At 40.2% G+C, this 16,925-nt stretch overlaps 1 protein-coding gene across 3 annotated transcripts in view; it reads right to left on the bottom strand.

The window, feature by feature from the left end:
* The window catches only part of DNAAF4 (dynein axonemal assembly factor 4), a 60,259-nt gene that overhangs the window by 4,011 nt on the left and 39,323 nt on the right, over positions 1 to 16,925 (bottom strand). For all 3 annotated transcript variants that reach the window (XM_032297393.1, XM_032297391.1, XM_032297392.1), the window contains exons 5-7: positions 14,055 to 14,200; positions 11,277 to 11,386; positions 3,161 to 3,314 (exon numbers count right to left, since the gene is read on the bottom strand). In XM_032297393.1, the coding sequence (XP_032153284.1) occupies positions 3,161 to 3,314; positions 11,277 to 11,386; positions 14,055 to 14,200 (410 nt within the window). The remainder of the gene's footprint in view (positions 1 to 3,160; positions 3,315 to 11,276; positions 11,387 to 14,054; positions 14,201 to 16,925) is intronic.

Below are 16,925 nucleotides of genomic sequence, written 5' to 3'. Positions count from 1 at the left end.
AAACTAATTGTGACATAAATAGTAGGCTTTTATATTTAATATATATAAAATATATATTAAACATATAAATATATTTTTACATACATAAATTATATTTATAAATGTATATTTATATATTTAAAAATATATTTAATATATTATAAATATTCATATCTATATATACATTATATTTAATATAGAAATATTGTGTATATAAATATATGTATGTTTATATATATAAATATATATTTAATAAATGTTTATAAATATATATTTATAAATATATATTGTATTATATATTTATATACATAAATATATATGTATACATTATATATTAGATACATATGTATATTATATACATATATAATACATTTAAAAATATAAAATATATTTACAAATATATTTTTACTAGTAGGAATTATTAAATAGCATTTGTGGGGCTTCGGTATTCAGATTGAGTGATTCAGTTTATTCATTCATTCAATAAATATTTGTCTGCATGTGAGAGTCAAAGAAGAATTGGATTATAAAAATTTTATTACATCAAAGTATGAGGACTTGTTGTGTACTCCATACCCTCAATCTCAAGGAGCTACCTAAGAGATTTTGCAAATGATATTCCCTTAAAACAAGTTATCTTGACATAGAAAAATAACAAGCTGTAGAAGTTCAAGACATTCACATGAAATATTAGTAATGGAAAGTAGCCTATACTAAGTTACCCTGTAAATAAGAAAATGATTATAGAGATATCTGGGCTGGGCATGGTGACTCACACCTGTAATCCCAGCGCTTTGGGAAGCCAAGGCAGAATGATTACTTGAGTCCAGGAGCTTGACGTTGCAGTGAGCCACTGCACTCTACCCTGGGCAACAGGCTGTCTCTTAAAAATGAAAAATTGAGGGCTGGGCATGGTGGCTCACGCCTGTAATTCCAACACTTTGCGAGGCTGAGGCAAGTGGATCATTTGAGATAAGGAGTTTGAGACCAGCCTGGCCAACATACATGGTGAAGCCTTGCCTCTGCTAAAAATACAAAAATTAGCTGGGCATGGTGGTGGGCACCTGTAATCCCAGCTACTTGGAGGCTGAGGCATGAGAATCGCTTGAGCCCAGGAAACTGAGTTTGCAGTGAGCCGAGATCATACCACTGCACTCCAGCGATGGTGAAAGAGTGAGACTCTGTCACAAAAAAAAAAAAAAAAAACCTTAAAAAATTTGGCCAGTTGTGGTGGGAAGCACCTATAATCCAGCTACTCGGGAGGCTGAGGCAGGAGGATCTCCTGAACCTGGGAGGAGGATGTTGCAGTGAGTGGAGATCGTGCTACTGCACTCTAGCCTGGGTGACAGGGTGGGATATCATCTCAAAAAAAACTTTAAAAATTTCTTTAAAAAAGAAATATTCTCTTACTGAACATGTGGTAGAGATAACAAGTAAATACCCAGTGTTCTTCCTTCTACCTTGCATTGACTCTGCAAAAATTTTTTGGTTTTTTTTTTTTGAGACAGAGTCTTGCTCTATCACCTAGGCTAGGGTGCAATGGCATGATCTCAACTCACTGCAACCTCCGCCTTTTGGGTTCAAGCAGTTCTCCTGCCTCAGCCTCCCATGTGGCTGGGACTACAGGCGGCCACCACCACACCTAGCTAATTTTTGTATTTTTAGTAGAGACAGGTTTTCATCATGTTGGCCAGGCTGGTCTCGAACTCCTGATCTCAGGTGATCTGTTCACCTTGGCCTCCCAAAGTGCTGAGATTATAGGTGTTAGCCACAGCACCTGGCGGAGTCTGCAAAACTTTAATAAGAAAAAGGGTGGGCTGGATGCAGTGGCTTACCCCTGTAATCCTAGTGCTTTGCAAAGCTGAGACAGGAAGATTGCTTGAGCCCAGGAATTCGAGACCAGCCTGGGCAATGTGGCCAAACCCCATGTCTATAAAAAAAATACAAAAATTAGCTAGGTGTGGTGATGCATGCCTGTAGTTCCAGCTACTTGGGAGGCTGAGGTGGGATGATCACTTGAGATTGGGAGGTCGAGGCTGCAGTGAACTGTGATCACACCTCTGTAATCCATCCTGGGTGACAGAGTGAGATTCTGTCTCCCCTCCAAAAAAAAAAAGAGGAGGAGGGGGAGGAAGAAAGAAAGAGAGAGAGAGAGAGAGAGAGAGGGAGGGAAGGAGGGAGGGAGGGAGAAAGAGAGAAAGGAAGGAAAGGAAGGGGAAGGGAGGAGAAGGGAGGGGAGGGGAGGAGAGGAAAAGGAAGAAAAGGGAAAGGAAGGGAGGGAGAGAAGAAGAAAGAAAGAGGAAGAAAAGAAGAAAGGGAGGGAGAGAGGGAGAAGAGAAGAAAAAAAGAGGAAGGAAAAAAGAGGGAGGGAGAAAGAAGGAAGAAGGAAAAAAATTAAAGAAAGGGGGAAAGGAAAGAGGAAAGAAAAGGAAAGGAAAGGGCACAACTGACCACCATTGACTAATTTCCAGCAGGGTACAGTGATTCACACCTGTAATTCTAGCACTTTGAAAGGTTGTAACATCCCTTGAAATCAGGAGTTCGAGACCAACCTGAAAAATATAAGGAGACCTTGTCTCTACAAAAAACAAAACAAAACAAAAACTTAGCTAGGTATGGTGGTGCGTGCCTATAATCCCAGCTACTTAAGAGGCTGAGGTGGGGAGGATAGCTTGAGATTAGGAGGTCAAAGCTGTGGCAGTGAGCTGTCATCTTACCACTGCATTCCAGCATGGGTGACAGGGCAAGACCCCGTCTTAAAAAAAAAAAAAAAAAAAAAAAAAAAACATTTACTAATTTCTTTGTGAACTTGAAGTGGTACATCAGGGCAATACAGTAACAGCTGATTTTTTTTTTTTAAGAGATGGGGTTTCTCCATGTTGGCCAGACTGGTCTCGAACTCCTGACTTTAGGTGATCCGCCCACCTCGGCCTCCTAAGGTGCTGGGATTACAGGCGTGAGCCACCACGCCCGGCAAAAGCTGATTTTTAATCTAACTATTCATAGAAGTCACAACAAATGCCAGTTCCTTGTCCATTAGTAAAAAATCAGTTAAAAACAAAAGGTTTAATAAGAAAGACAATTTTTTAAATCTTCGTATCTCAATTATTTCAACTGAACAGAAAAAGATCATCATTTAAACCAATTAATGGATATACATATAAGAAAGAGATATCCATACCTTAGAAGAATCTTCAATAGCCTTGTGTAAGTTTTTTAGTTTTAGGTGGCAGGCAGCCCGGTTCAAATACAATAGTGGAATCTTATTGTTTAGTCTTATGGCTAAGTTATATGCATTAATAGCTGCCAAATAGTTTTCTGTTGCGAACAATTTGCTAATGAGACAAAAACAGAAAAGAAAAACAATTTAACATGGAAACAGAAACACAGAAATAATATCTAATTGTATTTCACAGAGAGGATGGCTTACCTCTTTTTGCATTCTCTGTAGGGTAAACATGGTTGACTGTACTGAATCCATCTCTCTTTCACATACACCAGCCTACCATTTGAATGGGATGGATCTCACTCCCATTTCCAAGGGTAGACATTAGTAATTTAAGCCAGTAGGCATATTTTCATTCTTTTTGCTACAGTAATTGACTCGGGGATGGGCTTGTAAGACCTATATTGTTCTATTTACTTTTTTTTTTCAATTTTGTTTTTTGAGACGGAGTTTTGCTTTGTCACCAGGCTGGAGTGCAGTGGCACAATCTCGGCTCACTGCAACCTCCACCTCCCGGGTTCCAGTGTTTCTCCTGCCTCAGGCTCCCGAGTAGCTAGGGCTACAGGAATATGCCACCATGCCCAGCTAATTTTTGTACATTTTGTAGAGATGGGGTTTCACCATGTTGGCCAGGATGGTCCTGATCTCTTGACCTCGTGATCTGCCTGCCTGGGTCTCCCAGAATGCTGGGATTATAGGCATGAGCCACAGCACAAGACCTAATGTGCTATTTAGAATGAAGCCTGTGGGTTGGTTTCAAAGTTGGAGAATAAAAAGTTGGGCAAACTTCTCCCCCTGCTGGATATAAATGAAGAAGTCACATAGCCCAAATTGTTACTGACCACTTTTAACATGGAAGAGCTGGCATTAGAATAAAGCTGATACTATGAGAATATGAAAGGAATAAAAAGGCAGAAAGAAACTGAGCCTTTATGATACAGTTAAGCTGCTGGATCAAGCTTTACCTGAAATGCAAAACACACCTTTAGCTTTTTAGTTTTATAAGACAATAAATTCCTTCCAATATAAAGCCAGTTTGAGCTGGGTTTTTTGGTTACTTGCAATGGATATACACTTTCAGTTCAAATGTTCCAAAATTCTCTTCAAATAAAGAGATGTACACAATTAAAGAATTTCTTCAAAATGCAAAGTTTGTTTTTTATGTATAATTTCCACTTACAAAAATTTGAAAAAGTACACAAACAGGAAAACAGAAAACACTTTGCTAAAAATAAAAATGTCATATAAATATAACTTCATACTCATGTTCATTCCATTTTACTGCATACTTTGCTCCTCTGGAATATTAAACATGTCAAAAGTAAACCTATAAAAGTACCCAGTAAACTGACTAAAAGTTAAGATGACACCATTGTCACACCTAATTTGAGCTAAACTCAAGCTGAAAATAACTTGTACAAACTAGAAAATCTAATTCTGTGGGTACAGTTTACATTTCTGAAATGCCTTGTATTAGCAATGTTTCTGAATGCAAGTAACAGAACCACAACTCAACTGGGCTTAAACAAGTAAGGAAATTAATTATCTCACTTTTTTTGTTTTGTTTTGTTTGAGACAGAGTTTCTAGCTCTGTTGCCCAGGCTACAGAGTGCAGTGGCGCAATCTCGGCTCACCATGTTGGCCAAGCTGGTCTCGAACTCCTGACCTTGTGTTCCGCCTGTCTTAGCCTCCCAAAGTGCTGGGATTACAGGCGTGAGCCACTGCACCCAGCCTATCTCACATTTTAAAAGTCCATGGGATTAAGGACCTTATAAGGAAGATCAAAAAGTAAAAATAAGAAGTCCAGAGGAAAGAAGCTCCAAGCCCAATTAGCAGCTCAAAGATGTTATCAAGGTCACAGGCTCCTTCCATCTGTCCATTCTACTATACTCAGCAGAAACCATAATTTGGCTGGTTATCTTCATGGACATATTAGCTCAAGGTGCCACATACAGGCATAATACTCATTGGAAGAAAAGGTAACAATATTTTCTGGTACATGTTTCCTAAGAGAAAGAAAATCGTTCCCAGAAAACTCCCAGTTTACCTCCTTTCACATCTCATTGACCAAAAGTACATGCCCTTAAAACAAAAATAAAAAGCAGTCTTTCTCTTCCTCAAACTCTCTTTCTCTCTTTTCTCTGTCTTTCCCTCAGACTCTCTTTTCCTTTATCCTTGCCTCCCTCCCTGCTTCCCCCACCCCCCACCGCCATCTCTCTCTCTTTCTCTCTCCTCTTACCCCCACCTCCCCAATTTTACTATTCATACTATTACTACTATGTACTGCTGTTTAGAATGCTTTTAAAAATTCAAAAACATGACCATCTTTTCATGTTAGAAAATGGAGAAATACATTTTTACAGAGTGTACATAATACACAGATTGTTCTTACAGTATTTTCTCATAAGTGCTGGGATTTTTGAAACCAATTTCCTCCTACTTGGGTACATTTAGGGGTCTTGTTTTCCAATACTTTTGTTTTTATGAAGAACATTATAATAAGTATTTTTGTGCCTATATCTTTTAAAAAAAAAAAAAAAAAAAAAAAAGCAGGAATGTAACTAAAGCAATCATGATCTGTTGAAGTCAATGAGAATTTATCCCTGAACTTGGAATAAGGTCACCATCCTAAGTCATACGGGCAAGGTCTGCACACATAAACAAAATATGGGCTCAGCCAATAAGGATAAAGGGAGATAATAAATATTGGCTAGGTAACCTGCAGTGTCTACAACAAAAATTTTTTTTTTTTTTTTTAGACGGAGTCTCGCATTGTCACCCAAGCTGGAGAATATTGGTACAATCTCAACTCACTGCAACCTCTGCCTCCCAGGCTCAAGCGATTCTCCTGCCTCAGCCTCCTGAGTAGCTGAGATTACACAGCCACCATGCCCAGCTAAATTTTGTATTTTGAGTAAAGACAGGGTTTCACTATGTTGATCAGGCCAGTCTTGAACTCCTGACCTTGTGTTCCACCAGCTTGGCCTCCCAAAGTGCTGGGATTACAGGCTTGAGCCACAATGCCTGGACTTTTATTTTTTAAACTGTAGTAAAATATATATAACAAAATTTACCACTTTAAACATTTTAAAATGTAAAATTCAGTGACATTAACTACATTTACATTGTACAACCATCACCACCATCCATGTTTATAACTTTTTCATCTTCTCAAATTGAGACTCCATACCCATTAGAGTGTAACTCTCCGATCCTCCTCCTCTCTAGTCGTTCACAACCACCATTTGACTTTCTGTCTCTGTCAGTTTGACCACTCTAAGTACCTCACATAAGTGAAATCATACATTTGTCCTTTTGTGACTGGCCTATTTCATTTAGCATAATGTCTTCAAGGTTCATCCATGCTGTAGCATGTGACAGGATTTCCTCCCTTTTTAAGGCTGAAATAACACTGCATTGTTATGGATATGACACATTTTATTGATCTATTTATCCCTCAATGGACACCTGGGTTGCTTATATGTTTTGGATATTTTGAGTGTTATTGCTATGAACCTGGGTGTACAACTATCTGTTTGTGATTCTGCTTTTAGTTCTTTTGGGTATACACCCAGAATTGGAATTACTAGATGATATAACAATTCTATTTTTGGCCATGTGTGGTGGCTTATACCTATAATCCCAGCACTTTGGGAGGCCAAGGTGGACAGGTTGCTTGAGCTCATGAGTTTGAGACCAGCCTGGGTAACATAGCAAAACTCTGTCTCTACAAAAACTATAAAAATTAGCTAGTCCCATCTACTTGGGAGGCTTAGGTGGGAGGATGGCTGAAAAGCCTGGGAGGTAGAGGTTGCAGTGGGCCAAGATCACACCACTACACTCAAGCATGGGCTATAGAGCCAGACCTTATCTCAGAAAAAGAAAACAAAAATTCTATTTTTACTTCTTTGAGCAACAATACTGTTTTCCATAGCAGCTGTATCATTTTACACCTCTACCAAGAATGCACAGGATTCTAATTTTTCCACATCCTCACTAACACTTGTTATTTACTGTTTTTTGGTTTTTTTTCTGCGTAGCCATCCTAAAGGGTGGGGAGTGGCATCTCATAGTGGTTTTGACAGGCATTTCCCAAATGGTTAGCAATACTAAACATTTTTTCATACTAACCATTTGTCTTCTTTGGAGAAATGCCTATTTAGGTTCTTTGGTCATTTTTATTTTTTAAAAAATTATTATTATATTTCTGAGCAGAGTCTTGATCCGTTGCCCAGGCTGGAGTTCAGTGGTGCCATCTCAACTCACTGCAACCTCTACCTCCCAGATTCAAGTGATTCTCATAGCTGAGAGAATCAGAGTAGCTGGGATTACAAGTGTGAGTCACCATGCCCTGCAAATTTTCTATTTTTAGTAGAGACAGGGTTTCACCATGATGGCCAGGCTGGCCTCGAACTCCTGGCCTCAAGTGATCTGTCCACCTTGGCCTGTCCAAAAGCTGGGATTACAGGTGTGAGTGGTGGCTCTGGGCTCTTTGCTTATTTTTAAATTAGGTTGTTTTGTTGTTGAAGAGTAGCTCATATATATTCTCAATTTGCAAATATTTTCGCTATTCCATGAGTTGCTTTTTTACTCTGTTTATAGTGTCGTCAATGTACAAAATTTTTATTTTTGATGTGGTCCAACTTAACCATTTTTTCTTTTGTTGCCTATTGTTTTGGAGTCATATGCAGGAAACTTTACCAAATCCAATGTAAGGAAGCACCCTGTGTTCTCTTCTAAGAATTTTATAGTTTAGTCCTTACATTTAGGTCTTTGATCCATTTTGAGTTATTTTTGTACATGGTATTAGGTAAAGGCCCAATTCTTTCTCTTTATTTTTTTCCTTTTTTTTTTTTTGAGATGGAGTCTGAATCTGTCGCCCAGGCTAGAATGCAGTGGCACAATCTCAGCTCACTGTAACCTCCACCTCCTGGGTTCAAGTGATTCTCCTGCCTCTGCCTCCCACGTAGCTGGGACTATAGGCACCTGCCACCATGCCCAGCTGATTTTTGTATTTTTTTTAGTAGAGACAAGGTTTCACCATGTTGGCCAGGATGGTCTCGACCTCCTGACCTCATGATCCACCTGCCTCTGCCTCCCAAAGTGCTGGGATTACAGGCGTGAGCCACCGGCACCTGGCCCTCTCTCTTTTTTTCTTTCTCTCTCTCTCTCCCTTTCTCTCTCTCTCTTTTACTCTCTCTCTTTTTCTTTCTTTTTTAGATGGGAGTCTCACTGTTACCCATGCTAGAGGGCAGTGGTTCGATCTCAACTCACTGCAACCTCTGCATCCCGAGTTCAAGCAATCATCTACCCTCAGCCTCCTAAGTAGCTGGGATTACAGGCGCCCACCACCATGCCTGGATAATTTTTTGTATTTTAGTAGAGATGGCATTTCACCATGTTGGCCATGCTGGTCTCAAACTCCTGACCTCAGATGATCCACCCACTGTGGCCTCCCAAAGTGCTGGGATTACAGGCATGAGCTACCATGCCTTTTATATCTGGCTAATTTTGTATTTTTAGTAGAGATGGGGTTTCTCCATGCTGGTCAGGCTGGTCTCGCACTCCCGACCTCAGGTGATCTGCCTGCCTCAGCCTCCTAAAATGCTGGGATTACAGGCGTGACCCACCATGCCTACCCCGTATTACCTTGTTCTTATCCATGTTATTGCACTTCCCACACAGTATTTTAAGTATTTGTGTATGCCTCTCTCCTCCTGATTTCTCTCATTCAATGCCTATAGTCTGGCAAATAGCAAGCAATCAATAATTGCTTATTTAACGACTAAATAATGAATACAAAGGAAGAAAGGAAGGAAGAAGAGAAGGAGGAGAAAAGATTATATATGGTTTTACTCTTGGGAGTTAGAAGAACCAAACTGTCAGTTCCCAGCTTCTAACCTTCAGAAAAATTGCCAAATCCAGCTAAACTCCACTAGACAATCCCTTGTGTTGTAACAGACAAGAGAAAAAAACAAGAAAAAGTAGAAAGGAAAGAAAAATATAGACATTGTAGTAGACAGATAATGCTCCCCCCACACCAACAAAAGATGTCCACATTCTAATCCTAGAACCTATGAATGTTACCGAACGTGGCAAAGAGGACTTTGCAGATGTGATTGATTTAGAGTTTGAGATGGAGAGAGTACCCTGCATCAAGTAGGTAGGACTAATGTAAACACAAGAGGCCTTATAAGAGAAAGGAGGCAGGAGAGTCAGAAAAGGAGAAGAGACCGTGGAAGCAGAGGTCAGAACAATGCAACCAGTGGCTGGGGCCACAATCCAAGGAATGCAGGCAGCTTAGATGCTGGAAATTTAGGAAAACAGATTGGTCCCTAGAGCCTTTAAAAGGAAAGCAACTGACACCTAATTTTAGCCCACTGAAACTCATTCTGGATTTCTGAACTCCAGAACTAAAAGATAAATTTGTGTTGTTTTAAGCCACTAACTTTGTGGTAGTTTATTACAGAAGCAATAGGAAAATAAACATAGACGTGTGTATGATGAAATATAATAAATGTCTATAGCTGCCTTGAAATATGAACATAAATTTCCACTCAGAATATACCAGAATTCACTGTTTTTGATCAGTATGTTAAAATATTCACACAGAGAGCCATATACAAATGAATAAAATCATTACCCAAATATAAAGTAATTTATGGGATAATATGGTAATCTTTTTTCTTTCTACACCACTGATCTGAAAGGCAATAATATATTAATCTTTTAAAAATGGATTTGAATAAGTCCTGCACTAGGGCTCATGCCTGTAATCAGCCAGCACTTTGGGAGGCTGAGGTGTGTGGATCACTAGAGGTCAGGAGTTTGAGACCAGCTTGGCCAACATGGTGAAACCCTGTCTCTACTAAAAATACAAAAAAATTAGCCAGGCGTGGTGGTAGACCCTGTAATCCCAGCTACTTGGGAGGCTAAGGCAGGAGAATTGCTTGAATCTGAGAGGTGGAGGTTGCAGTGAACTGAGATTGTGCCACTATACTCCAGCCTGGGGTGACAGAATAAGACTCTATCTCAAAACAAAAAAAAGGAAAAAAAATGGATATGAATAATCAAAATAGTGCTAGCTTTCCAAAAAGCCTGTTTTTATCGGAGTCATCAGGAAGGACGTATGTCAAATGTAAAAGGGATTTTTTTTTCCATTTTTTTTTTTAATTTTTAGAGACAGGGTCTCACTATGTTGCCCAGGCTGGAGTGCAATGGCTATTCACAGGCACAATCCCACTACTGGTCAGCACGGGAGTTATGACCTGCTCCGTTTCCGACATGGGCCGGTTCACCCCACCTTAGGCAACCTGGTGGTCCCCTGCTCCCGGGAAGTCACCATATTGCTGCCGAACGTAGTGCAGACACCCACTGGCATAGCGCACTACAACCCAGAACTCCTGGACTCAAGCGATCCTCCAGCCTCAGCCTCCCAAGTAGCTGGGACTACAGGCATGTGCTACTGCACCCAGCTGTAAAAGAGATTTTAAAAGGAATTTATTTTAATAAGCATTCCAAACGCTGTAATTTTTTTTTCATTTTTATGACATTAAAAAAAAGAGAAAATCTCTAGAGCCTCAATGACTTACTTGTTATCCTACTTTTTAAATATGGAGGCCCTGTCTACCTCATTTGCTTATTCAAAATATCCTTCTCCAACAACACACGCACAGACACCACATCTAGAAAATGTGGTAACTGCTTTTTTTGTCCAAAGACAGGGTCTCACTTTGTTGCCTAGACTGGAATGCAGTGGCACAATCATAGCTCACTGCAACCTTGAACTCCTAGGATGGAGGGATCCTCCTGCTTCAGCCTTCTGAGTAGTTGGGACTACAGGTGCTTGCCAGCACACCGGACTAATGTTTTTTGTTTGTTTGTTTTTTGTAGAGACAAAAACTCACTTTGTTGCCTAGGCTGGTCTTGAACTTCTGGCTTCAAGTGATCATCCCACCTCAGCCTCCCCAAAGGGCTGGGATTGCAGGCACGAGCCACCATACTCATCCTGTGATAACTACTACTGTCTTCACACATGATAAAGCTCATGGTCAGAGTTCAAACAACTTACTTTCCTTTATCCTTCAACCATTCTGGGTTCTTTTCTTCTTCTTTTAAATCGCAAAGTTCAGGTATGTCAGTATTCATTGCTCTTCGAGCCTCGGCTTGTTTGTGTAGCCACTAGAATAAGAAAGAAGTCTCATGAAAAAAACGAAGGTTTTATTTTTATTATCATTTCCTTTTAGATTTTTCATTTTCCTCCAATGGATGGAAATATTTGTTATGCACTGAATGTTTGTGTCTTCCCTACCTCTCCTCCAAATTCATATATTGAAGCCTTAGCCATCAGTATGAATCAGTACTTGGAAGTGGGGCCTCTGAGAGGTAGTTAGGTTGAGGTCATGAGAGGAGAGCCGCCAAAATGAGTTTCGCATCCTTATAAGAAGAAAAAGAGATCAGAGCTCCCCACCCACCATGTGGACACAATGACAAAGTGGTTGTCTACAAGTTATGATGGGACCCTACCCAGAACCATGCTGGCACCCTGATCTTGGATTTCTCAGCCTCCAGAACTATGAGAAATGAATGTTTGTTGTTTAAGCCACCCAGTCTATAGTAGCACTTTGTTTATAGCAGCCAGAGTAGATTAACATACTATTTGATGATGGCTTTTTGTTTGTTTTTTGGTTTTTCTTTCCCCCAAGATGGAGTCTCCCTCTGTCACCCAGGCTTGGAGTGCAGTAGCATGGTCTCGGCTCACTGCAACCTCCACCTCCCAGATTCAAGGGATTCTCCTGCCTCAGCCTCCTGAGTAGCTGGAATTACAGGTGTGTGCCACCATGCCCAGCTAATTTTTGTATTTTTAGTAGAGACGGGGTTTCACTATGTTGGCCAGACTGGTCTCGAACTCCTGACCTTGTGATCTGCCTGCCTTGGCTTCCCAACGTGCTGGGATTACAGGCGTGAGCCACTATGCCCAGCCCATGTGATTATTATTTTACCTTTCTTGGCTATAGTATTTTTATTTTTCTATACTGAAAAATATACAGGGAGATCACTTGAGCCCAAGAGTTTAAGGCAACAGTGAGCCATGATTGCACCACCGTACTCCAGTCTGGGCAGCAGAGCAAGACCCCAACTCTAAAAAAAAAAATGAAAAGGTGTGTCTGGTGTGTGTACACATACACACACAATTTTAAAATGATTATAATTGTGTAATTATAGAAATGTTAAAAATACAGAAAAATACATTGTTTAATACCATGAAATAATTAATATTTATATTGTCATTGTGTCTTAAGGAGCCTGTTATTTCTACAATTTTTCAATTGAAAGACGTATCAATTCAGCCTTGCAGTAAAAAAATGCAGTTCTTGGTCAAGTGTGGTGGCTCATGCCTGTAATCCCAGCACTTGGGAGGCTGAGGCAGGTGAACTGCCTGAGGTCAGGAGTTCAAGACCAGCCTGACCAACATGGTGAAACCCCATCTCTATTAAAAATACAAAAAATCAGCCAGGTGTGGTGGCTCATGCCAGTAATTCCAGCTACTAGAGAGGCTGAGGCAGGAGAATCACTTGAACCCAGGAGGCGTAGGTTGCAGTGAGCTGAGATTGCACCATTGCAGTCCAGCCTGGGCAACAGAATAAGACTTTGTCTCAAAAAAAAAATGCAGTCCTTTTTTTGGGGGGGACAGAGTCTTTGCTCTTGTTGCCCAGGCTGGCGTGAAATGGCGCAATCTCAGCTCACTGCAACCTCCTCCTCCTAAATTCATTCTCCTGTTTCAGCCTCCCAAGTAGCTGGGATTACAGGCATTCACCACCATGTCTGGATAATTTTTTGAATTTTTAGTCGAGATGGGGTTTCAAAATGTTGGTCAGGCCAGTCTCAAACTCTTGACCTCAGGCAATCCTCCCACCTCTGCCTCCCAAAGTGCTAGGATTACAGGTATGAGCTACTGCACCTGGCCAAAAAAATGCAGCTCTTAAGCTGATATAACTAAAGATACAATATTTGAAATCTACGGCTTAGGAATTTATAAATGCATGAAAGATATTAATTCTCAAATGTCACATTAGAAATACCTGTTATTGGTAATAATTAGCTGTAATGATATATTAATAATTTCCAAGTATCTTCCTTCCGAAATACATACTGATCCAGAGTTTATAAATCTATCAACATTATAGAAAATGATGTATTTGGCTGGGCGCAGTGGCGCGTGCCTGTAGTCCCAGCTACTCGGGAGGCTGAGGTGGGAGGATCGCTTGAGCCCAGGAGTTCTGGGTTGCAGTGCGCTATGCCGATCGGGTGTCTGCACTAAGTTCAGCATCAATATGGTGATCTCCCAGGAGCGGGAGACCACCAGGATGCTTAAGGAGGGGTGAACCGGCCCAGGTCGGAAACGGAGCAGGTCAAAACTTCCGTGCTGATCAGTAGTGGGGTCGCGCAAGTGAACCAGCACCTCGGTCCCCAAAGTGCTGGGATTACAGGCTTGAACCTCCACGCCCTCCACGCTCTACTGTACATATATTAAATCAGTGTTCTCTTATCACTATTCTTGAGGCAAAAAATACCTGCAAAATATATTTTCTCATAAGGAAATTCCAAAATACATTCATGATGTTATATCTTTAGTATAATAAATACTTAAGAAATTCAGTTTTCCGATCGATGTGGTGACATCACGCTCTCCCTGGCCGCGACCTATCTGCGGTGGGTGAGGGATGGATATTCATGGCGATTAAACAACAAAAAAAAAGAAATTCAGAACCAATTCTAGTTTCCATGGATGAAATAAAAACAAAGCATTTTAATTTGTGGTAGTTGTAACTACAGTAAGTATATCTACCTCCTCCTCTTCTGCTACTTGTGATTCACGAAGAGCTGTTGGGAATACTCGAGGGGTAAAGTTGATTTTAATACTGCCAACAGAGCGAGGAGCAGGAATACTGTCTTCCTTTAACTTCTCAGTAAATATATTTTCTGAATTTCTCCCTTCAAAAACAATGGTAGCAAGTCAGTCACTTATTTCTCATTGTCTAGTTAACAATCAACTGACATTTAAAGTAATTACACATCAAAGCTAACCCCCAAATCCTAAACAAATAAATCAAAGATATTTTCTTCAAGAAAAAATGCAAAATTTAGCACTGAAAATAGGGCAACTAATGACCTACCTGTTCTTTATCAATGGCCCCCGCTACTTTTCTAGGGTTCTCTTTTTAAAACCACAGTACTTAATTCACATCAACTCCAAGAGAGGATACTCTAGGTAACTACATCAACTCTAGAGAAGGGAACATAGGCAAAACCAGCACTGCCAATACCAACTCTATCTCCTTAAACTCTATAGCAATAGCTCCTATATACTTTATCTCCTATCTACTTTCTTATGTTAGCGTAAAAGGTTTTAGCCATCAAAGAGAACTAATGAGAACTGGCAAGGATGGGTGCAGTGACTCACGCCTGTACTCACAGCACTTTGGGAGGACAAGGCAGGCCGATCACCTGAGGTCAGGAGTTTAACACCAGCCTGGCCAACATGGTGACACTTTGTCTCTACTAAAAATACAAAAATTAGCCAGACCTGGTGGTGCACACCTGTAATCCCAGCTACTCAGGAAGCTGAAGCAGGAGACTCCCTTGAACCTGGGGGGTGGAGATTGCAGTTAGCCAAGATCACGACACTACACTCTAGCCTGGGCAACAGAGTGAGACTCCGTTTCAAACAAACAAACAAAACCTAGTAAAGGGTCTTGACGACATTTCAAAGGAGTGGGGCAAGGAGGGGAAAAGGCCTCATAGGCTCAAAGATGAAAGCCAAATAATGTGATAAAAGAGGTGATCCCGCCAGCCAGGATGGCCTTATGAACACAGTCATTGAGCACTGTTGTCTAACACAGTATTACATTAAAGAGAACTAAATTTTCATCTTTATTTGGTCTGTACACTTGGATCTTTATTTTACAATGCTCAGCTTGAACCTACCTAATAAAAAGTCCTAATAATTTTCTATCTGAGTATACTGTTGCTCACTCATGATGGCAAATGCCAACACTACCTAGTCAGCTTTTCTAAATACATTACTCAAGGAAATGTTCCAGAACACGGAGAAATAACATTAAGAACCCAGGAGTGGGGAACTTGAGGGCAAAAGTGAAAAAGAACGGCTTTTCTAAAGCAGTGGAGAACACACTAAAAATATTGTCCCATCTCAGCCTCTCAAGTAGCTGAGACTACAGGTGCACACCACCATACCTGGCTAATTTTTGCTTTGTATGCTTGTTCTCTGCAGAAATGGGATCTTATTTTGTTGCCCAGGATGGTCTTGAACTCCTGGTCTCAAGCAGTCCTCCTATCTTGGCCTCTCAAAGTGCTGAGACTACAGGTGTGAGCCACAACACCCAGCCTGTAAATAATATTTTTAAATGGTAATGCAAAAGAAGGAAAATAGAGCCAGGCACTCGTCCTGTAATCCCAGCACTTTGGGAGGCCAAGGTGGGCATATCACTTGAGATCAGGAGTCTGAGATCAGCTTGGCCAACATGGTGAAACCTCATCTCTACCAAAAATAGAAAAAATTAGTCAGGTGCAGTGGCGGTTGCCTGTAATCCCAGCTACTTGGGAGGCTGAGGCAGAAGAATTGTTTGAATCCAGGAGGCGGAGGTTGCAGTGAGCTGAGATCGTGCTACTGCACTCCAGCCTAGGCGACAGAGTGCAATTCCATCTCACACACACACACACACACACACACACACACAAAGGATAAAAAGTAAAAATGAAGTATACTTCATTTTACTTCAGATTACTAATGATTCATATGATGTAGAACATGCAGGAAATCATTGCTATTAGCCGTGAGGAGAACTAACAAAAACTATTTTGCTATAGAAAAATAAACATCTTTATGGGTTTATGAAAAATATTAAAGTGACCACTAGTGACAGTAAAAATAAGATACATAATTTTCAAACTCACATATCTAATTTACATACTCTTCTATTAAACATAAAAAAGAAATTTGCTGTTAATAGCAACACAAGTTAAAACTTTTACTAAGTTTTACATGCAATTTTATGAACAGGTAAAATACTATGAACACATAAAAATTCTTGATAAAAAATAAATAAATGAAAGGTTCAATATATAGTTCAGTTTCAAAAGTAAGTAAATGCCTCATCACCAAATTTAAAGGCTGGATCATCTCAAAAGCTGACGTAAAGCTGTTTGGAAAGATTTTACATGTAAATAGATTAATATCAAAGGAAGGAGACTGGAAATTTAATGCTGATATAGGTACAGAGGTAGGGAGGTGGAAATGAAACCAGAATCATAGAAGGGCAGCACTCTTAGTGAAAAGAATGCTATAAGATCTCTGCTCACTAGTCTTAGAAAGTAAAGTTTGGAAAAAATGTCTCTAGTGAGAAACTGAAGCTCCAGGTGTTCCTCATAAGCAAGTCTTTTGCAAATAAGAATACATGATATTTCCTCACATGCACACACAAAGAAGTTTTTGCTGAAGATGAGTGATCAGGCAAAAAGGCACAATTCACAAGAGGCCAGGCCTGGTGGCATACGCCAGTAATCCCAGCTACTCAGGAGGCTGAGGCAGGAGACTCCCTTGAACCTGGGAGGCAGAGGTTACAGTATAAGGAAAAATCAGCAGACACAACAAATAAGACGACTAGCTCCCCAAGATTTTGAAATAACACAACAATCT

Source organism: Sapajus apella, unplaced genomic scaffold (assembly GCF_009761245.1).
Source record: "Sapajus apella isolate SASKATOON/1434 unplaced genomic scaffold, GSC_monkey_1.0 scaffold37, whole genome shotgun sequence".
Lineage (NCBI taxonomy): Eukaryota > Metazoa > Chordata > Mammalia > Primates > Cebidae > Sapajus > Sapajus apella.
Note: the sequence above shows the minus strand (reverse complement) of the source record. Positions and strands in the feature narration are given on the sequence as shown.